General features: G+C 38.1%; 1 protein-coding gene across 1 annotated transcript in view; it reads left to right on the forward strand.

Moving 5' to 3' along the window:
- Positions 1-22,798, forward strand: part of MYO16 (myosin XVI) — a 422,200-nt gene that overhangs the window by 135,574 nt on the left and 263,828 nt on the right. Inside the window, exons 12-14 of the mRNA XM_036250228.1 lie at positions 508-632; positions 4,441-4,546; positions 11,579-11,696. Of these exons, the coding sequence (XP_036106121.1) occupies positions 508-632; positions 4,441-4,546; positions 11,579-11,696 (349 nt within the window). The remainder of the gene's footprint in view (positions 1-507; positions 633-4,440; positions 4,547-11,578; positions 11,697-22,798) is intronic.

The raw sequence follows: 22,798 nt of genomic DNA on the forward strand, positions 1-22,798 counted from the left end.
TTAAAATACTGGCAGTGAATCACCATGGCAATCATCATAAATCACTGTCACTGAAATTAAGTTAATTAAAATTTTGTTTTCCCGAGAAATTTATAAATTCATATGCGTTTCAGTGGCAACTGCCTTCTACTCTAATTAAAAATCCTTTCTGTCTTTGTGACTGAAATGAGATATTGCTGAGAAATTGTATTTGATGTAAATTATCACAGTTTCGGTATACTTCATGGTTGAACTGGATTTTTGTGAGTTGCTCTTCTTAAAGACAGCAGGATAATTTAAAGCCTGTGAAAACTGGTAATGAAGGATCAAATAGAAGCCTCCGTTTTATCATTACGAATGCTTAAAATGTGCTGAGAAGGGCATCATTTAACAAACGTTTTGTAGTTACAAATGAGGTTCAGGATTTGAGATGAATTCAGTTTCGTGTTTTGGAAGTAAGCCAGCTGAGTCCAAGTGTCCTGGAGCCTTTTCACAGAGATGCCTGTCCTTACGCTGCTCTGTCCCTAGGTCTCGCAGTTGTACCGGAGCGGCGCGGGGCAGCCATGCTCTCTGCCGCCTCACATTTTCTCCTGTGCGGAGAGGGCCTTCCACCAGCTGTCCCAGGAGCAGCGACCCCAGTGCTTCATTCTCAGGTACACCCACGCTGCACCCCATCCTGGGGCTTGGCTGCAAAATCGCCATCGTTTCTTATGGTTTCCATCTGTTTACTTCCTCAGCAGGTTGCAGTCCAGTGTATCTTTACAGTAAGTACATGTCACTCCTCACAAAGGAGGAACATCTCTGTTGTTGGAAATAGCTCCAGTGTGGCTGAATGTATGTCAGCGAACTTAACCTGCAACGCAGTCCATTTTAAAGATGTACATTTATGAACCAGAGGGCGTCTGCTTCCAAACCTTAGAGCACAGGGGCAAAGAAAGGCACCCCATATTACTGAACCTGTTCCACAGTTCTCCAAAATGTGGTGCTGCCCCAAAACAAATATAAAAATGATTAGCTTGTAAATGTGGGTTTTTTCACCTGCTTCTAGGTATTTACCTTTGCTCATATTTCACCAAAATTATACACTGCAAAGTATTTTTCATTGAAATGCAATGGTAACATTAGCACATAAATATGAAGATGCTCAGGAGGAGGATTTACATTGGAGCAAAAATTCTCCACACGCACACACACACACGCACACACGCACGCACACGCACGCACACACGCGCACACACACACACGCACACATACACTCCACAGAACGAAGCTCAGCTGTCCTCACAGCCAGACACCAGTGCATGTCTAGGCCCTTCCTGCTCTCCTCAGGAGGCCAGACCAGTCTCCCCTAAAATTATGGCCACAGATGCACGGATTTACCTTAATTCTTGTTGAATCCACTTAATTTTGTGAAAGATATTGGTCCTTGGCAAAGCTCCGAGGAGCCAATGGTGGCACATCCTTTGGAAGTCTGCGTGTTCTAGATAGAGATCAGTGTCTAGCAGGTTTTCAGTCAAGATACTTGTAATGCAAAGATTTCTACGTGTGTTGCTCATGCAATTCTTGTTTTTCTGTAATGCTCTACAGAACTAGAATTTCTCTGGGACATTTTTTGAAGGCTAAGATGCCATGTGTCAACCACGTATTCTGAAAACGAGGATTTCTCTATGAAGTTTCAAGAGGGTGTCACTTAGTCGTGGTGTCCAGAATTGAAGAACAAATTTGTGGTCACAAGGACTTATTATTATAGTCATGCTCTGTCTTCTCTCAAGATTTGCTTTTATGTAGCTTCTCTACCTCCTTGATTATCTTGACTAATATGAAGACTTTATGCCTTTATAACTGTATTATTACATTTATAATACATTAAAATGAATAAATTTAGGACTCAACTAAATACACTGCTTAAAGTTCACTTATTCAATGTCTGTTGTGTCCCATAACTAGCATATGCAACAGACAGTTAAGATTTGGGGATCACGACATAAATATTCCTGGAATAGATGTCCTGTAACTCAGTGCTAGGCCAAAACATTCTTATTTCCAAATTTTAATTTTATTCCTCATTTTGTTGGTAGTGCTAGGCCCCAGTGGCACACTAAGCTTCATCTTGAGAAAAGGTTTTAGATGATTTTTACATCTTTTTCCTGAACTGTAACTGAGAATTTGGAGTCCACCAAACCTTTGACTTACCTTTGACTTCCGAAAGGCCTTATGAGGTGGTTTTAATTGATTGTTCGAACATCTGTGGCGAATATCCATTATCCTAACTATATGCTGAGCAAATCTAAATTAATCTCTTTACTGGACACGCAAGTAGCCTGTGAGATAGCAGTATCGGGTCTGCCTCTGTCGTGTACAGATTTCAAATAGGCTTAAGCATTCTTGCGGGCCCTGATGGGCACAACCCCAACTCTCTGGTCAATTCTCGTTTAATCATAGACTTGGATTTTGAGATTAAAAAATGTTTGTGAAGAGGATAAAGTAGAAATTTTAGTTTTAACGTGATTGCCTATGGAGCCAAACCTATCCTAAACCAGTTCTCTTTTCTTCTATTTCCTTGTATTTTACTCTGTATAAATGAAATGTGGCCATTCTGAGATGTTATGAGATGGTTAAAATGTGTTTGATTTTAGTTATTGCTTTCCCTGCGCCTAACCTGGCAATCCAGGGAGTGCCGTGGTGGGAACAGAGAGGGGGACTCGGTGCCCAGTCGCCCATACCCACACAGGCCCCGGGCTCTTCGTGTTCAGAGACTTTCGGCCTCACTCACACTCTGCACTCACCACCTGTCTCAGGTTGCTTAATGGAAGCTTGGGACATGTTTATTAAATGTTTAATGCTACCTTCCATGTTACCCCTTCTCCAAGGATCAGCTCAACTTCCGCCTCAGCCAGGAGTCTTCCCAGGTTCCCTACCTGTTCCTTCACCTGGGGTGCACTGCTTGCTGCGCCCCCTGCCTGTTCCAGTTATACATTGTTTGTGTACTTGGAATTTACTTGAGAGTATCCCTGGTAGTTCACACAAGCACCTGTGTACCCCTGAAACCTCTGGCATATAGGAGGCCCTCGGTGGCTTTCATTTGAAAGAATGAGCAATATTTTAAAAAGGAAAATAGCATTTTCAAGATTTATCCCTGAGGGAATGCAAGCAAAATCTCATAAAGAAAGATTCATAAAACATCTAATTATTTTGCTAGGTAATAGAATTTTTCTAACAGTACATATAGCTGTAGAAATTAAATTTTCATCATGAAAGATCTAGATTGTTTCTTCTCTGAAACTGAAAGGTTGAAAGAAAAGGCCTTTGAACCCAGAAAAGAAGCTGCTTCTCTCGGGCCGTCACTGTCACCTGCTCTGCTGAGGACGTTTACAGTCCACGTGGATGAGGGGACTGTAGGAGCATTTGTTAACAACTCGAGACCTGGATAAAACAATTCAAGTTCACCTTCTTTTCTGGCAAACACCCTTTACTCAAATTTATTAGGATAGAAGTTCAAGGGAGGAACCTGAGAAAATCCTAGTAAAAAGCTGTATATATATTTTTAATTGTTTAACTAGTAGATAAAAGACTCTTTTTATGAGCATTCTATCTGGATGCAATAAAAACTTCATTTCCTATCAGACCACATTGGTATCGTAATCGTATTGGAATTTCATGTTAATGCTCTATCATCTCATTTCAGAGGTGTAATATAATTATTATTTATAGGAATTAAGTAAGTTACGAAGTATGCCTGGGAAATATAAGAAACGTTGTCATGAAAAATACCCAGTTGGTGAGTGCTTGTTCCAGGGTGGCGGCCAACGGGAAACACGAGCTGTCAGAACAGACAGCAGCCTCGAGAGGAAGCGGCCCTCGGGGCTGCTGAGCGGCGGCACTCGCTCACCTCTGACCATCTGAGCAACTCAGTTTTGTTGGCTGCAGGCTCTATATTCATTCAGAAGAAGAGAGAGGGAAAGCTCAGAGAGATGTAGTGACATTTCCAGGGAAGATGCAGTGTCTTTTCTGGAAAGTGCAAAAGGATGTCCTGAGGCCCGGCCATGTGGCTCCAGAACTCACGCACCTCCAGGGCAGAGGGCTGCCAGCTTGGCTCCGCCTCACGTACTGTCGCTTACAAAGCTGAGGACACGATTCGAGTGTCTTTCTCATCTGCCTAATGCCTTTCTGCTGTAGTTCACCTACTTCCCGCGGCCCTGCTGTAAGAGAGTGGATGGCAGAGGCTACATCACGTTCATTTGTGGTCCCAGCATCTGAACACCGTAGGGTGCCTGGTACAGTAGACATCGCTAAATATTTTGGATGATGGAATCAAATTAAAGAGTAAAACTATATCATAAACTCATTAAAAGTTAGGTTATTCCCTACTGCCGTTGTGTCTGAGAATTATCTGTGGTTATTTATTTTTTACTCCATTTTCCAAAGCAGTAAACTTGTGTTTTTTCTCTGTTTTCTTTTTAGTGGAGAAAGAGGGTCTGGAAAGACCGAAGCCAGCAAACAAATAATGAGACACCTCACCTATAGATCTGGCACCAGCAGGCCTATATTTGATTCCAAATTTAAACATGTAAGTTTCTTGTTTGGCTTGGAAAATATTTTGAGTCAAGAAAAATATCATTTAAAAATAAAGGGTGGCCCTGGCTGGTTTGGCTCAGCAGTTACAGTGTCGGCCTGTGGACCAGAGAGTCCTGGGTTCGGTTTCTGCTGACCAGAGAGTCCCGGGTTCGGTTTCTGCTAAGGGCACGTACCTCAGTTGCAATTTGTTCCCAGCCCTGGTAGGGGTTGTGTGGGTGGCAACCAGTCGATGTGTCTCTCTCACATTGATGTTTCTCTCTCTCTCTTCCTCCCACTCTCCCTCCCGCTCTATCTGAAGATAAATGTCCTCAGGTGAGGATTAAAAAAAAAAAGTGACACTATAATATACCATATGTTTGACCGTAAGATGGAAAAAAATTGAGACTTGGTATAAATTCATATTGTTCAAGTAAACTTTAATTTTCTTGTATATATTTAAAAATATTTCAAACATGCTCTCTTCACATTTGCTCAGAACAGTTGGATTGATAACACATAATTTAATTAAAGGTTGTTGACTGCATAGAAAATGCCACTTTGGTGTGTAGATGCATTTAGCAGAGTTGACCCAATCGGCACCCTTGGGGGTATTACTGAAAATGGATAATAAAATTTCAATATATGTATAAGAATTGACAACAGGAAACCTTAAAGGTATCAATGAGCAGAAAGTAAATCTTCAACTCAGGCCAAAAAAAAACATTAACTATATATGTCAAAAATTATGTTCAATTACTCAAATATACAAGAATAATATAAGTTTTGTTAAAAATAAGTTGTCATGCTCTATATGGCATGCCAGAAAATGATGTCCCTGTGTGCTATATCATTTCCTTGATCAAAAAGCACTTCCCACATTGTAGGCTGTGCTGTACCAGTGCACATGTTCTTGGAGCATATTTCCAGGTAAGGCGCTGCAAATGTAACGACACAGTCTCAGAATCACACAGCTTGCTCCTCCAGAATCCCCCCTGCACAGGCCTCACTGCACCCACCTTTTCAGAGTGATACCTCCATTTCATTCAGCAGTTGTATATTTAAACATGTCCTATCACATTGGAATAAAGACAGTTGCTATTATCTTAGATCATTCCCTAAAACAGCGCCATCTACAGGTTCCAACACTAAAACTCTAGAAATGTGTTGCCAATGAATATTGTGCTTTGTGTTTGTTTCACTTGCTGCTTTCACCTAGTGACTGAGGTCAGAGTTATTTCTGTCATGCTATTGTTTCCATAGGAATATTCTGGAAATTTAATATTGAATTCCTTATGTAGAAATGAGAGGAACTTACATTTACTTGGCGGATTAACATTATTGCCTTACATTTTCTACTTTTGAATAAGAAGTACTTAAAAAATTAAATCTGCTTTTATAGATTCCCAAGCATATGCTGATTCTGGAGATTTTTCTCTCTAAGAAGAATATATAATAAATCAATACTGCAGTGTAGCCATGATAGCATGTGTTCATTAACAATTTTACTTCATTGCCATGTATTAAGCTTGACCTATAAATTAAGCACCTGTATAATTCTATAGCATAGTTCAAAATAATTTAACATTTCAGGTTGACTTGGACAGAAAAGCATAAATTATCTTTTTTTTGTTCAAATATTACAATATGTTGACTACTCACGGTTAAGGATTAAAGAATGTATAAAGCAACAGTTATAAATAGATTCAGGTTAAGTAATAGAATAACAGGATCTATTGGCTTAATTATAATGACAAGAAATCATAGTCCCAATGGTAAATTATAGACTAAAACAATAATTTATTAAAATGATCCTTTGAGAAAGAGCAGGCTATGTAATTTCTAAAATGCATTCTACATTACTTTATGCAAATTGGCTTTGCATTTTAGCTCGAGTGAAGACATTCCAAGTTGCATTTCTTTGGATAAGATAGATTTAGCTCTTCCAGAATTAATTAGAATCTTGGCATACATATTATACTATCGATGCAAATTTTAAGTAAAACTTTCCAATTCATATTTCTTCATCCATTGCTCATTGCAAATTAGGGATGTCATAAATAAGTGATTTATAGTCTCATCAAATAATATTTCCCAGGTTTGAATGTGGCTTAAATTTCATGTCTATTGTGCTCTTTTTGCTTTTCCTTTAAATTGTTATCCACATGAATATCATTTAGTGTCCAAAACATTCTTGAACATTACCCAGTTTTTCTGTGTCCAAGTGTATGTGTGGGAATTACATGCAAGCACTGGCTAAATTTATAAATCAACTGTAAATCTTTATAATATCACAGGAGTTCAGTGAGCTCATTTAAGAGATGAGCTACATGAAAGAAAAATCTGATTAAGGAGATGAGTAGAAGGAGCATCTGAAATATGGAGCTAGTTAGTAGAAGGCTTGATGTTCAGTGCAGAATGAGGTGTGAGGAATCGTAGTTGGATGGCCCTGAAAGGAGAGGGCAGTGGGCTGAATTAGAGGGCCAGTCCAGCCAGACTGGATGGTGAGACCTCCCTCTGAGGTACCACGCTAGCAGTCATGGGTATGATGCTGCCACAAGGGGTCGTATATGCAACTAACAAACACATAGTATCATCCATTGTACTGGGTGCGTCTAGCCCAAACAATTTTGCCCTGGATCTTAGTATAGTATGAGACAGAAGCAGTCTTGGAAGGTTATTCCTATCAACCATTACCAAAGAATACATGGTAAACGAGCTGTAGGGAAATATAAGAAAGGACACATTGGGATGGTCTTCGGCAGAGAATCGGCAGAGGCTGAGGAATAGAGAACATTTTCCTTGTAGTTTACATAGAAGGCTTAATTAAAGATTTGTAAATTAAAGATTATAATATGGAGTGTGGGAGGAAAAAGGCGAAAAGGAATGGGTTTGGGAGAAAGCTGACCATTTATAAGTTTCATGTTGTCATGGTCAGCAGTACTCCCCATGAAGAGGATGCAGAGAGGAAGAGAAAGATTTAGTTGGTATCTGGGAGGCGAGGGGGAGCCCAGCACTGAGCTCCAGGGATGATGTTAGTAATTTTATGTAGGCACCACATGTATAGTTTGGGGACACCCAGCTGTGATATTACTGAATTTTAGTCTAACATTTCAATGGCCCCGTCTTAAAAGCTTTCTTAGGTTTACCTTCTGTCTCTGCTGTGCGTTTGAATCCTGTCACCCTTGCTAGTACTGTTGTTTCCCTGCGTAATTCCAAAACAGACAAACCCAGTTTAGAAAGCTCTTGTTTATAATCCCTGTACTTCGGTTGTAAATTGTGAAAGCAAGGGATTTTCCATGGTTTATTGGAACATAAAAATCATGTGGATATTTTTTTTTTTTTTTGGAGGGTTAGGGAAGGGATACTGCCTGAGACTTTTCAGTAATTCTGGGACAAATGAGTTTCAACTTTAAGGAACATTCAATTTCACTCAAAATACTTGCACATTTATTGAGCAACTGCTTTCACAGAGCAGAGTGATATGGTCAAATTGATTAAGCTATTATTTTGTACTGGGGGACCACAGATTTTTACTTTTATAAAATGCAATAGTTAACTACTACTATGATAATAATGCATAAGTTTTAGTGGTGTAATTATTAAAATTGTATAGGAAAACTATACCATAAAATGCGAATAGAAAAAATCATGCTAATAAAATGTGTAAGTACTGAGGAAATGTATCCTTAGTTCCCTTTGCCTCCATTTTTAATGTAAAGTTTTAGTACTGTACAACACTCATTGTTCTGTTTCAAAGTCAAGTTGAATGGTGAAATGTCTTTTTTTGTTTTTTGCATTTTTTTCAATATTTCTCATAACACATTTGTATAGTGCCACCTATTGGCCAAGTGGCTAATTAAAGATAAGAACCACCGGTTATTTTGAGTTTAGTATTTTAATCTTGTATTATGAACCAGAAGTGCATAATGAGAGAATGCCATGTAAGTATTTATATTTTGTTTAGTGGTTTTAGTTGTATGGCTTGTATGTACTATTTATTGTTATTCTAGCAATAATAGCCCTATGATGCAGTGATTAAACACATCAATTCCATAGAGAGATTGTTTGGGTTGAAATCCCAGCTCCAGTATTTACAAGCTCTGAATTTGGGGATACTTAATTTCTCAATTTTCTTTTTTGTAAAATAGACACACTAGTTGTGAGGATTAAAAGAAACATATGTATACACATACACATATATCCACACATACATGTTTACACATGTGTATATGTATAACTTTACATATATGCATATGTAATTTTATATACATAAATACATGTATAAATTTATATATAAGATAATATATATTCTATTATTAACAAAAATAAAATCAGGCACCAGTCTGAGGACTTTATACACCTGTCCCTTATAACCACCAAAGGCGTTATTCCTATATTAGAATGAAGAAAAATGAGGCTTAGGGAATTTAAGAAATTTACTCAGTGTGATATAAGTTGTCATTAGCAAAACTGGAATGTGAGGGCAGCTACTTCTCACTTCAGAGCACTTACATTGAATAATTACCCTATACTTCCAATTTGGGCACACGTCATTCATTATCTTTTATGTGCTTTTTCTATAATAATACAAATTTAGTTTATTATCAGATAAAACACCAAGAAAACTATAAGCCATAATATTTTAAAAAATGTATTTCAATCTTTTAAATGAATTTTTAAGCAATTGTTTAATGTAATAATATAAATGTTTCAAATGTGATATAATCACATTATTAATTTTATGATATATTTATTTAATGTTAAATTATTGTAAAAGAAGCAAAAATAGGACCTTCATAAATACTATTTCTAATTATTTTTTAGAAAACTTTTCTGCCATGATTACTATAATTCACTGATCTTTAAAATTAAGTTGTTACAAATAAACTTACATCACAGTTTTTGTAATGATGTAATATGTTTCTGTTCCACTGATCAAACTTCCAAAACAGATGCTTTAATGTATTTCACTATTATCACAACTCAGCACTTGATTAACATGTTTTGTTTCATAACCTTTCAACATATAAACTACTTCCAGGCAAATTGATCTAGCAGTATTCAGAAAATTTAAAAATCGGAGCAAAATTTTTAAAAAATTTAGATTAAAATTCTCAAAAAGATTGTCACCTGAAATTGTTATAGGAACCACCACCCAATGTTTCAATGAGGTATTATTGTGCTCCCTCTTGTGGCTTATGCCAGAACTGTATTTAACATTATTTGTATCTTGAAAGACAGAAAAACAATTTTGATCTTCCAGATTTTCATACTGTTTGGAGAATTTCTTGGTCATAATCATTATCACAGGCACAACGAATTATGAGAATAAATGGTGCTTGTTCTATAGTTAGTATTGAAATACGTCAAGAAAGAATTTCAGCCCTGGCTGGTTTTGCTCAGCGGTTAGAGCGTCTGCCTGTGGACCAGAGAGACCCGGGTTCGGTTACCACTAAGGGCACGTACCTCGGTTGTAGTTTGTCCCTCGCCTTGGTTGGGCCCTGTGGGAGGCAGCCACTTGATGTGTCCCTTTCACATCGATGTTTCTCTCTCTCCTTCCCACTCTATCTGAACAAAAAATGGAAAAATGTCCTCAGGTGAGGATAAAAAAAATTTAAAAAAGAATTTCAGGTGCCAGGTTGATCAGAGGAACTTTATAACTCCTCACTTCTGAAAGAACACGGGAATAAGAAGCACTTGGTACACCGCTTCATCTAGACTTCTTACTCTAGTTTCCGTGGGAGAGAATGGTTGGCGTGGAGCAGTACCAGGGTGAAGAGAGTGTACCCCAGGGGCTCAGTGTTGGAGTTGAAAGAAGGTTATAATCCAGTGTGTACGTGAATTTTTTTTAATTGTTTTTTTCTTTATTGATTTTAGAGAGACGGGAAGGGAGAAAGAGAGAGATAGAAACATCAATGAGAGAGAACTGCAACTGGTTGCCTCCTGCATGTCCCCCACTGGGGATTTGGTCCACATCCTGGGCATGTGCCCTGACCGGGAATCAAACCAGTGTCCTCTTGGTGTGTGGGTTGACACTAAATCACTAAGCCACACCAGCTGGGCAAATTTATTATTTTTAAATGATATTCTGATTATTGCTTATAGTAACTTTAATTTCTTCCTTGCAAAGCCACAACAGTGTACATACGTATGATTTTCTATTTTCACATTTTACCCATGTGAACATGTTCTACGCATATATACATACCTGTGAAAAAGTTGAATTTATAAATTAGGCACAGTAAGAGATTAACAATAAGCCCTGGCCGGTTTGGCTCAGCGGTTAGAGCATCGGCCTGCGGTCCTGAGAGACCCGGGTTCGGTTCCCGCTAAGGGCATGTACCTCGGTTGCAGTTTGTCCCCGGCCCTGGTTGGTTGTGCGGGTGGCAGCCACTCGTGTCCCTTTCACATCGATGTTTCTCTCTCTCTTCCTCTCTCCCCCTCCCACTCTACCTGAACAAAAAATAGAAAAATGTCCTCAGGTGAGGATAAAAAAAAAAAAAAGAGAGATTAACAATAATAACAAAATAAAACAATTATAGTAGTATATTATAATAAAATATGAATGTGGCATGATTATGTAAAATGAGCGTTACTTGACACGCACTTGACGCCCCCACAGAGGACTTGATAACCGGGGGGCTGCTGAGTGACTGTCAGGCACGCGGCGTAAGGTGCAGGGGCAAAGGGACGATTCATTCTGGGTGGAATGGAGGGAGGCGACTCAGGGTTTCATCATGTTGCTCAGAGCAGTGTGCAATTTAAAACTTGTGCATTGTTTATTTCTGAAAATTTCCATTTAATATATTTGAACCACTTTTGACCACTGGTAACTGAAACCATGGAAAGCAAAACCACGGATAAGGGGAACTAGTTTGCAGTTCTGGAGAGTGACCTCAAACATCCAGCATTTTGTTATGTGAACAATAGAGAACCTCTTAGATAACGGAGCAACAGTTCCCGTACCCTTGCTTTTGTTCTCTAATTTTATGTAAAAACAAACAAAAAACTGAGTAGTTCAGTAAACGGCTCTCTTTTACTACAGGCCATGTGCATTCTAGAAGCCTTTGGACATGCTAAGACAACTCTCAATGACCTGTCCAGTTGCTTCATCAAGTATTTGGAACTACAATTCTGCGAGAGGAAAAAACACTTAACTGGAGGTAAGTTTAAAATTATCAAAGGGAGGTCTGTCTCACTTGCTACCAGAAGAGGGCAGAGAAACACCAACTGTGGCAGTAACAGTAGATGTGCGTTCCTGTGTGTGTGTGTGTGTGTGTGTGTGTGTGCGTGTGCGCGTGCTCACCAGGCATATCTGAGACATTGGGTTAGGAGTTCTAAAATTATTTTGAATTATAAAATGTTTAAAAATATTTTGAAATGCAAGGTGAATCTTTTAAGATGATTATTGTATAAACTATATAAGATGGAATTAAACCAAAAAGCTGAAATGATTCATATTTGCTGAACATAGAAATAAACTTAGTTAAAATAAATGAAAATAAATTATAACTTGAGTATGTAATTTCTTCATACAACACACACTAAAATCTATTTGAAACAAAATGGAATCTATATGTTTAAAATTGCTGAATTAAAACAAACCAAAACATAAAAAATAATGACCCAGCTAAACACAAAGAGAACTGTTTTTTATTTGGTTTAAATATAAATATTTTATGGAAATTCCCTATTTTAAATTCAACTGACTTAGAATGCACCTAGAATTTTACATCTTTCTAATCAACACAGATTATCCATGCAAAGCAACAATGTAAGCACAATTGTAGGTGGAATGCCTAGTCCACTTAAGGAATCAGCTATTTTAAAAACTTTTATAATAGCAGTTAGCACACAAACATTAGCTAATTTTTGAAAGACATCAATTGTATTTGGCAATTTCATGTTACTTTATATTTCCTTCAGGAAATAAAAGTTAGTTTTGACCATAATTTATAAACAAAAACTGTATTTCACAGTAAGTATATGTCAAAATCAAATGTTTACTAAGTGAAATTTGGTTTACAAAAATATATATGCATAAAAGGGGTAAAAAGGGATACTTTTAGATGTTGAGATTAGAGGTTAAAATTATGCAATAGGTTTTTAGTTTTGTTTGTTTTGATTTTTGGTTTTGTTTTTAATCCATGGCTAAGAGCTCTGTTTGACGATCTACCAGAGGATCTCAGCAGAAGAATGTCTTGAGGCACAGATGTCTTTATGTCCTGGTTTTATGATGCCCAGTGAGATTGTCCTTCCAAGTGAAAGCCGTAGCCTGGACACTTTGTGACCCTAATTTCCCCCCGAGCTTCCAGTGCCCAGTGGTTGGAGCCAAAGAAGCGAAGGGGATAGGAAATTCTAAAAACTGTGTTTCAACCCATTGTCACTGCAAGATGTGACCCAAAGATAAGCACTGTGGGTGTAATTTGGAGCTTGTGAGAATGTAGATTCTTCAGCGTGGCTGCAGACTGGCGGATTAGGACTCTGTGTTCAACAGAATTCCAGGTTTGTGTGAACTCTGAAGTTTGGGAGGTGCTGTTCTAGCCCAACCCAAGCAAAGCTGGCCACTCATGTTAATGGGCAGATGCACAGAGGGGAAATCGCTGGTCTGGGTGTCACTCATGTGCCTTCTTTCCCCCTGTCCATTCGACACTGTTTACCAACGTCAAGATACAGTAACTGGCTCAGAAGGTCTTAGTCATTACTGATTTTGTTTGCTGTTTTTTCTCGATAGAATTTAGTATGTCCTCCTCTTCAGGAATGTTAATTTAGAAAATAATTGTACTGTATACACATATAAAAAAGAACCAGAAAACGATGCAGTGAGCATGTAAGCTTGGAGCCTTGTGGTAATCAGCAGTCTGTTGGCACACAGTCCCACACAGCTTCAACATGCTCAGATCCACAGGTACCTCTCACGGGGCTTCTGCAGGCAGCACACTGTGACACAGCGATGATAAATATTCATGACGATGAACCTGAGGCACTTCAAGATTCTGAAATGCCCTAGGCATCGTTAAGGAGCGATGAGCATAATTTCAGTATAATTTGAGCATTGTGCACAGTTGACTTTGTTCTCCTCGTAGGAAAACAGCAATCCAGGCTTCCATGTAGGTAGGCGCTCTCCACCTTCCTCCACTTTCCACATTGTTTTCCCACGTTGTTTTTCTACTCATGCTGTTCTCCTAATTAGAACCCTTAGTTTGATTCTTATCGCCGATCTTTATTGGGTAATTTCTTCCCGTGTTCTTTTAAAATTCTGGCAAAATGATTTCATGGTAGTTTTCACGGTTTTAAAAAATTTAAGAATGAAACAACTACCAACAAATAAACGACGAGAGAAAGCAGTGCTAATTGAGACTGCATTCAAGGGAGCAGAATGCCTGGGCCCTCAGGGGCAAGGGAAGTCTGAAGAAGTCAGACCGGGAGCTCAGTTCTTTGTTTCCTGTGTTTAAGAGGAAAAATAAAGAATGTATTCAGAGCATGTGCGTCAGGAGAGAGAAAACGGAAGTGCCACGTATTCGGAGTGAGCTTCGAAGAAACGAAACACGCTGACACCGAAAAGGGAAAGACGCAGGGAAATATAACAAGTGTCTTCAAATATCTGCAACCGTGGGGGGTCATGAGCACCAAGATTTATTTTGCATCCTCGAAAAAGTTGGTAAAGGTCTCGGAGAAGGAATATTTTCACTTAATCACAGCAACTTTCTACCTTCCTTCCTCGTGATGGCCAAGCTGCTGGGTGCCTTCAAGCAGGATGAGAGAGCCCACACGTCCTGTGCTGACAATAGCCTGACCCCAGGGTAGGACACCTGGACTAGGTTACCTTGAAGGTGCTGCCTACCGCTCCACATTCTCTGAGTCCTAATATGAAGGACTCTGGTAGCTGCTGATCAGAGATTCTGCTGTCCAGTGGAATGAGCTGACAGCTCGTATTGTCTCCTGGTGCCTGTCAGCATAGAATAAGCAGGTCGATATGAGAATGCGATAACAGTGTATTATTGTCCAGAGCTAGAGGGATGTAAGTCCACTGATGGCAGAGATGCTGTCTGCCCTGGTTTACAGCAGGCCCGCAGTGAGCATCCGTTGCGTTAATGAATCTGAGGAACGGCATTGTAAAGGAACAATAAAGCGAAACAGTCGCTATTCAGTTCACGGAGGAAATTGCGGAAAAACAGTCATGAACTCATTCATGCCAACAAAGGACGTGTTACTGTGAGTGTGAAATAGATAAGAAAGGTCATCAATAATTAACTCAGGATTATTTTTTTAAATCAGAGCCAGGTTTTCTTCATAATTAGAGTTTGTGTATGCAAAGAATACAACTGTATTCTCTTTTCTTAGAGCACTTCATCACGTTGGAATGGGCACAGCAGGAATATGCTGAAGGGGTTACAAAGGGAAGAAGACCAGAGTCCACATGTAAAACGTGAAAAATAGTTGGCGGCTTATCTCTTCTGTGTCCTGAGGACACCTCCATATATTTAAGTGGAAATAGAAATTTACTTAACAGTTGGAGCCATCTCCCGATAAATATGCCAAGGCTACCTACTTGGTAAACTTGAGCCTTAGAGTTAACACAAATGAGATGGAAAACATATTAAGGCTTTTGCCTTGTCTTTTTTTCAAATCTTGATTTTAAAAACACATCAGAAGACAGTTTTTAGCTTCATCATTATCATCAGTTATCCTTAGTATTATACTCTCAGTTTGGTTTTCTTTTAAAGTTTCAGAGAGCTTTAATTGATCTTATCTTCTTTGAAGAACAGCATCTTCTGGCACAAACAGCCCGAGCTTTGGCAATAAGTCTCTTGGGTTTAAACGTCAAAAGAGTATGCAACAGAATTTAAATGAGGCAATGTTTGAAAAGAACCCAGCACAGTGCCTGGTATACAGTGGGGACTGAAAGTGGGGGCCCTTCCCTTTTGGAGTACACAGGGAACCTGGGACCTTAGTATCTTTTAGTCCTCATTTCCTGTTGGGGAAAGAGAAGTTAAGAGGCACTTGGGGACTGGCAGCACTAGATGCAGGATTAGTTCCCATACTATGACTCCTGGTTGATGCACCTTTTCACTTATACCACCCCAGCATTAATGATCATTAATAATGAAGTCAACAGAAATGCTAAGTGTGAAAGAACATTTGACTATATTATTTAATCAATAGCATGCTTTTTGTAGCTGCTAATTGAAGGCATGATGTGACTTTCTGGGAACAGGTCATGATTTATAACAAGATGAGCGGGGCAGGGTGAGAGTTGGTGCTGGAACTTTCTGGAAGTCAGAAGGGCAGTGAAGGCAGGCATTTGTTTTTCTTAATGGAGAAAGAAGTTTATATTGTCTACTTTATTTCACATTGAACAAAAATTGGAGCTCTATAAAATACTTTTTCTACATATTCTGTTACATATAATCTGAAAACATATAAACTTACAGTACCAAAACTTTTTGAGAAATACATATTCTTACGTAGATTACTGGAAAGATGCAGGGTCACAAGTATATGTCTAGTCAGGAATATGTCTGACATAAAAGATCTCAAATGAAAATTTGAATTTTTTGGTTGTTTTATGATTTCTTCCATCTAAAAGCTCCTTCAAGATACATATTTTAAAAAATCCTACTGATCAGAATCCTGCTCATCCACAGCAATTTTATTCACTGCTGGAGATGAGCTATCTGGGATGATTAGTAATTGTACCGTTTTTGAATTTAGATGAAAGGTATTGAAGTCACTCTTTGATATGAAATTTGATTAGGTTTGAATACTACTTTACATTAAGCTTGAACATTGGACAAGTGGGCACAACGTCAGCTGTTTCTCTGAGTGTAGAAGCATGATGGTCAAAAGGTCACCACTCAGCCTCCCATTCTCACTCGATGTTTCTTTAGTTGACAACTGGACAATAACAGAAAGGAACAACTATGGCAGCTTGTTTCCTGTGTGTATCGATTTTTAAAAAGATTCTCTTGAGCATTTAATTACTTTATGGTTAATGTTATTAATATTAAATGGACACTGTTTTCAGCAAATGATCTGCTTAGGGAGGCAAAAGGCAAAGACAATTTAATAATTGAGACCTCGATTTGAAATTACCAGTCACGTGAAATTACCAGACACGTGGAGAAATGGAAAAGAAACTACACCACCTCGTCCTAATTTTAAACTCGTGAATTAAAGGGGTATTTTGAAAGGGTATTCTTCATGCACTTTTGACAACTTTTCTAAAAGGTGTCGAACACTACCTTTCTTAATGATGTTTATTAATTTTGAGATTTTTTTAAAACGCTGATAATCACTTCGTCTGGCTAAACTGAGCACTTAGACGTGTATAGCAGGCACAGCACTGTGGCGGCGGGTCTGCTTGTTCAAGGAGATCTGCTGTAGAAACCAAGTTGAGGCACCTCACAGTTTGCATTAGAGGCTGGACTCTAGAATAATTATTAGCAGATTCATTACATGACGTGTTGTTTATAGTTCAAATGTAGGGAATGATTAAATCCATTTGCCTTCCTAAGCACCTTTTTTTGCAATTTTTATAAATTTGTTTTGGTTACAGATGTTTATCCTTTTTCCTCTATTGACACCCTCCTCCCGATCCGACCCCCCCCCCCGTCCCCCAGCACTGTTGTCTATGTCCACTGGTTATGCATACATGCGTATAAGTTCTGTGGTTTATATTCCCCACCCCCCCACCCCCTGTCAACCTCCTCTGAGGTTTGTCAGTCTGTATCCCATTTCCATATCTCTGGGTCTATTTTGTTCATCAGCTTGTATTGTTCATTATAGTCTACAAATAAATGAGATCATGTGATATTTGTCTTTCTCTGATTGGCTTATTTCACTTAGCATTATACTTTCCAGGACCCTCCATATCGTCTCAAACGATAAGAGCTCTCTCTTACAGCTGCATAGTGTTCCATTGTGAAAATGTACCACAGCTTTTTTTTAATTATTATTATTTTTATTAATTAATTTTTGTTACAGATGTTTCTCCTTTTTCCCCCACTGATTCCCCCCTCCTCCTCCCTCCCCGCCCTGTCCCCAATTTGTTGTCCATGTCCACTGTTCATGCATACATGCATATAAGTTCTGTAGTTTATCTCTCCCCCACCATCCCCTCTTCTGGGGATTGTCAGTCTGTACCCCACCTCCACGTCTCTGGGACTACCCCATTCCTCAGACTGTTATGTTCATTATATTCCACAAATAAATGAGATCATATGATACTTGTCCTTCTCTGTTTGGCTTGCCTCACTCAGGATGATACTCTCCAGGTCCCTCCATGTAGTCTCACAGGACAAGAGATATTTCCTTCTTACAGCTGCGTAGTATTCCATTGTGTATATGTACCACGGCTTTTTTATCCATTCGTCTACTGATGGACACTTGGGCTATTTCCAGATCTTAGCTATTGTAAATAGTGCTGCTACAAACATGGGGGTACATATATTCTTTCTGATTGGTGTTTGAGGCTTCTTAGAATATATTCCTAGAAGTGGGATCACTGGGTCAATTGGCAGATCAATTTTTAATATTTTCAGGGAACACCATATTATTTTCCAATGTGGCTGCTTAAGTCTGCATTCCCACCAGCAGTGTACTAGAGTCCCCTTTTCTCCGCATCTTCGCCAGCACTTGTTAGATGATTTATTGATGGCAGCCATTCTGGTAGGTGTGAGGTGATACCAAATAGTGGTTTTAATTTGCATCTCTCTGATGATTAGTGATGTTGAGCATTTTTTCATGTCTCTAGACCATTTATATGTCCTGTTTGGAAAGGTATCTATTTAGGACCTCTGCCCATTTTTTAAATTGGGTTCTTTGTCTTCTTTTGTTGAGTTGTGTGAGTACTCTATATATTTTGGAAAATAACCCCTTATCTATTGTATCGTTGGCAGTTAAGCTCTTCCATGTAATGGATTCTCTTTCCATTTTGATGCTTGTTTCTTTTGCTGTGCAGAAACTTTTTATTCATTTTTTTCTTTCGTTTCTCTCACCTTAGGTGTTGTATCAGTGAAAATTCTATTGCGTGTGATGTCTGAAATTTTGTTGCCTACATTTTCTTCTAGGATTTTTATAGATTCACAAGTCACATTTAAGTCTTTAATTCATTTTGAGTTTATTCTTGTGTAAGGTGTAAGTTGGTGGTCTAGTTTCATTTTTTTTGCATGTAGCTGTCCAATTTTCCCAACATCATTTATTAAAGAGGCTGCCTTTACTCCATTGTATGCTCTTGAAACTTTTGTCAAATATTAATTCAGCATAATGTCTTGGGTCAATTTCTGGGTTCTCTATTCTGTTCCATTGATCTATATGCCTGTTCTTATGCCAGTACCAGGCTGTTTTGATTACAGTGGCTTTGTAGTCTAACCTGATATCTGGTATTGTGATCCCTCCTACATTGTTCTTCTTTTTCAAGATTTCTATGACTATTTGGGGTATTTTTTTGGTTCCATATAAACTTTTGGAGTATTTGGTCTAGTTCCATAAAATATGTTGTTGATATTTTAATGGTGGTTGCATTGAATCTATAGATTGCTTTGCATGGACATTTTAATGATGTTAATTCTTCCAATCCATGAACAAGGTATATGCTTCCACTTTTATATCTTTCTGTATTTCTTTTTTCAATGTCCTATAGTTTTCTGTGAATAGGTCCTTTACTTCTTAAGTTAAGTTTATTTCCAGGTATCTTCGTTTTTTGGCTGCAATGATAAATGAGATTGTTTTTTTTAGTTTCCTTTTCTGTGAGTTCATTTTTGGTGTATAAGAATGCCATCAATTTCTTGATGTTAATTTTGTATCTACTACTGTGTGTTTCTACTACTTTGCCAAATTTATTTATTAGCTCTAGTAGATTGCTGATGGAGTCTTTAGGGTACAATATCATGTCATCTGCAAATAATGACATTTTCACTTCCTCCTTCCCAGTTTGGATTTCTTTTATTTTACCTTCTTGTCTATTTGTTGTGACTAAGACTTCCAGTACTATGTTAAATAAGAGTGGTGAAAGTGGGCATCCCTGTTCTGTTCCTGTTCTAAAGCAAAATGCTTTTAGTTTTTGCCCATTGAGTATGATGTTGGCTGTAGGTTTTTCATATATGGCCATTTTTATATCTAGATATGATCCCTCTATTCCCACATTGCTGAGTATTTTTATCAGAAATGGATGCTAGATTTTGTTGAATGCTTTTTCAATATCTAGTGATATGATCATATGGTTTTTATCTTTCATTTTGTTTATGTGGTATATCACATTTATTGATTTATGAATATTGTACCAGCCTTGCATCCCTGGGATAATCCCATTTAGTCATGGTGAATAATTTTTTTGATGTATTGCTGGATCCGATTTGCTAATATTTTGTTAAGGATTTTGGCATCTATGTTCATCAGAGATATTGGCCTGTAGTTTTCTTTCTTTGTAGTGTCTTTATCTGGTTTTGGAATTCAAATCATGCTGGCCTCATAAAATGAGTTTGGAGGTCTTCCTTCTTCTTGAATTTTTTGGAATAGTTTGAGAAGAATGGGTGTTAGAGCTTTGAATGTTCAGTAAAACTCCCCTGTGAAGCCTTCTGGGCATGTGCTTTTGTTCACTGGGAGTTTCTTAATTACATGTTCAATTTTCTTAGTTGTTTTTGGTCTGTTCAAGTTTTCTATCTCTTCCGGTTTGGGGAGACTGTGTGTTTCTAGAAATTTGTCCATTTTGCCTAGATTGTCCAATTTGTTGGTGTATAATAGTCATAGTTTTTTTTTTTTTTATCCTCACCCGAGGACATTTTTCCATTTTTTGTTCAGATAGAGCGGGAGGGAGAGAGAGGAAGAGAGAGAGAGAGAAACATCGATGTGAAGGGAAACATCAAGTGGCTGCCACCCGCACAACCAACCAGGGCCAGAGACAAACTGCAACCAAGGTACTTGCCCCTAGCGGGAACCGAACCCGGGTCTCTCTGGACCGCAGGCCGACGTTCCAACTGCTGAGCCAAACCGGCCAGGGCTCATAGTATTTTTTAACAATCCTTTGTATTTCTGTGGTGTCAGTTATAATTTCTCCTCTTTCATTTCTGATTTTGTTTACTTGGGTCCTCTCTTTTTGATTCTTGATGAGTCTGGCTAGGGGTCCATCAATCTTGTTTATGTTTTCAAAGAACCAGCTTTTTGTTTCATTGATTTTTTGAATTGTTTTTTAAGTTTCTATGTTGTGTATTTCTGTTCCGATCTTTACTATTTCTTTCCCTGTACTTGCTCTGGGTTTTTCTTTTCATTTACTTTCTAGTTCTTTAAGTTGTTTCTTGAGGTAGGCCTGTAGTGCTATGAACTTCCCTCTCAGGACTGCTTTTGCTTCATCCCATAGATTTTGTGTTGCTGTGTGTTCATTTTCATTGGTTTTCAGGAATTTTAAATTTCTTCCTTGATCTTCCTGGTAGCCCATTAGTTGTTTAATGACATGTTATTTAGCCTCCATGTGTTTGAATGATTTTGTTATAATTGATTTCTAATTTCATGCCATTGTGATCTGAGAAGATGCATGATACGATTTAAATCATCTTGAACTGGTAGAGACTTAGTTTGTGTGCTAACATGTGGTCTATCTTTGTGAATGTCTAGTGCACTTGAGAAGAATGTAAATTTTGCAGTTTTGGGGTATAATTCTCTGTAGATATCTATTAAATCCATTTGATCTAGTATATCATTTAGAGTCTCTGTTTCCTTGTTAATTTTTTGTCTAGAGGATCTATCCAGTGATGTCAGCGGGGTGTTGAAGTCCCCTGCTGTGATTGTACTGCTGTTGATTTCTTATTTGAAGTCCTATGTTAGGTGCATATATGTTTACCAAGGTTATATTCTCTTGTTGGATAGATCCTGTCAATATTATGTAGTGGTCTTCTTTGTCTCTAGTTATGGGCTTCATTTTGAAATCTACTTTATCAAATATGAGTATTGCTACCCCAGCTTGTTTTTTCCTTTCCATTTACTTGGAAAGTTTTTTACATCCTTTCACTTTCAACCTATGTGAGTCTTTATTGGGCAGTGGGTCTCTTGTAAACAACATATATATGAGTAATATTTTCTTATACATTCAGGTACTCAGTGTCTTTTGATCAGGAGCATTTAATCCATTTATATTTCAGGTTATTATTGATATGTACTTACTTATTTCCATTTTTGTTTATTGTGGTTTGTTTCTCTTCCTATTTATTCTGCTTATTACAGCAGTTCATTTAAAATTTCTTGGAGTGCTGGTTTGGTGCTAATATATTCCCTTAGCCATTTTTTGTTGTTGTTGTTGTTGTTGTTTTTTTGTTGTTTTTTTTTTTGTCTGAGCAGCTCTTTATTTTACCTTCTATTTTGAATGATAGCCTTGCTGGATAGAGGGATAGAGTAGTATTGGGTTCAGATCCTTGTTTTTCATTACCTTAACTACTTTATACCAGTCTCTTCTGGCCTATAGTGTTTCCGTTGAGAAGTCAGCTGATAGACTTATGGGGGCTTCTTTGTAGGTATATGTTGCTTATTTCTTGTTGCCTTTAGGATTCTCTCTTTGTCTTTAATTTTTGGCATTTTAATTATTATGTATCTTTGTGTAGGCCTCCTTGGGTTCTTCTTACTTGGGGCTCTCTGTGGTTCTTGAACTTGTATGCCTTTTTCCTTCACCAAGCTAGGGAAGTTTTCTGTCACTATTTCTTCAAATATATTCTCTCACCCTTGCTTGTTTTCTTCTTCTTCTTGCACTCCTGTAATACAGATGTTGTTACGTTTCATATTGTCTCACAGTTCTTTTAGGCTATCTTCCTGTTTTTCAATTATTTTTTCTTTTTTGTTTTCTTATTGAGTGATTTTTTTCTACCCTGTCATCTAATTCACTGATCTGGTTCTCAGCTTCCTCTACTCTGCTGGTTATTCCTTCCAATGTGTTCTCTATTTCTGCTACATCATTCTTCATTTCCAATTGGTTGGTTTTCAGTGCTTCTATATCTTTACTCATGCTGTTGAGCTTCCTCATGATTATTACTCTGAACTCTCCCTCTGATATCTTGCTTAATTCCATTTCATTTATTTCTTCTCCTGTCATATTATCTTGTTCTTTCATTTGGGGTTTGTTTCTTTGTTTCACCATCTTGGCTGTCTCAGTGGATTTTGGAGCCTGGAAAATTGTCCCAGTGGATGTTCATGTTCTGCTGATTGTGGCTCCCTGTACTGGGTTTGGATGAGTGTGGGAGATCCACGTTGAACACCACTGTCAAGTCTTACTTTCCTGGGT

Source organism: Molossus molossus, unplaced genomic scaffold, assembly GCF_014108415.1.
Source record: "Molossus molossus isolate mMolMol1 unplaced genomic scaffold, mMolMol1.p scaffold_m16_p_9, whole genome shotgun sequence".
NCBI classification, from domain to species: Eukaryota; Metazoa; Chordata; class Mammalia; order Chiroptera; family Molossidae; genus Molossus; species Molossus molossus.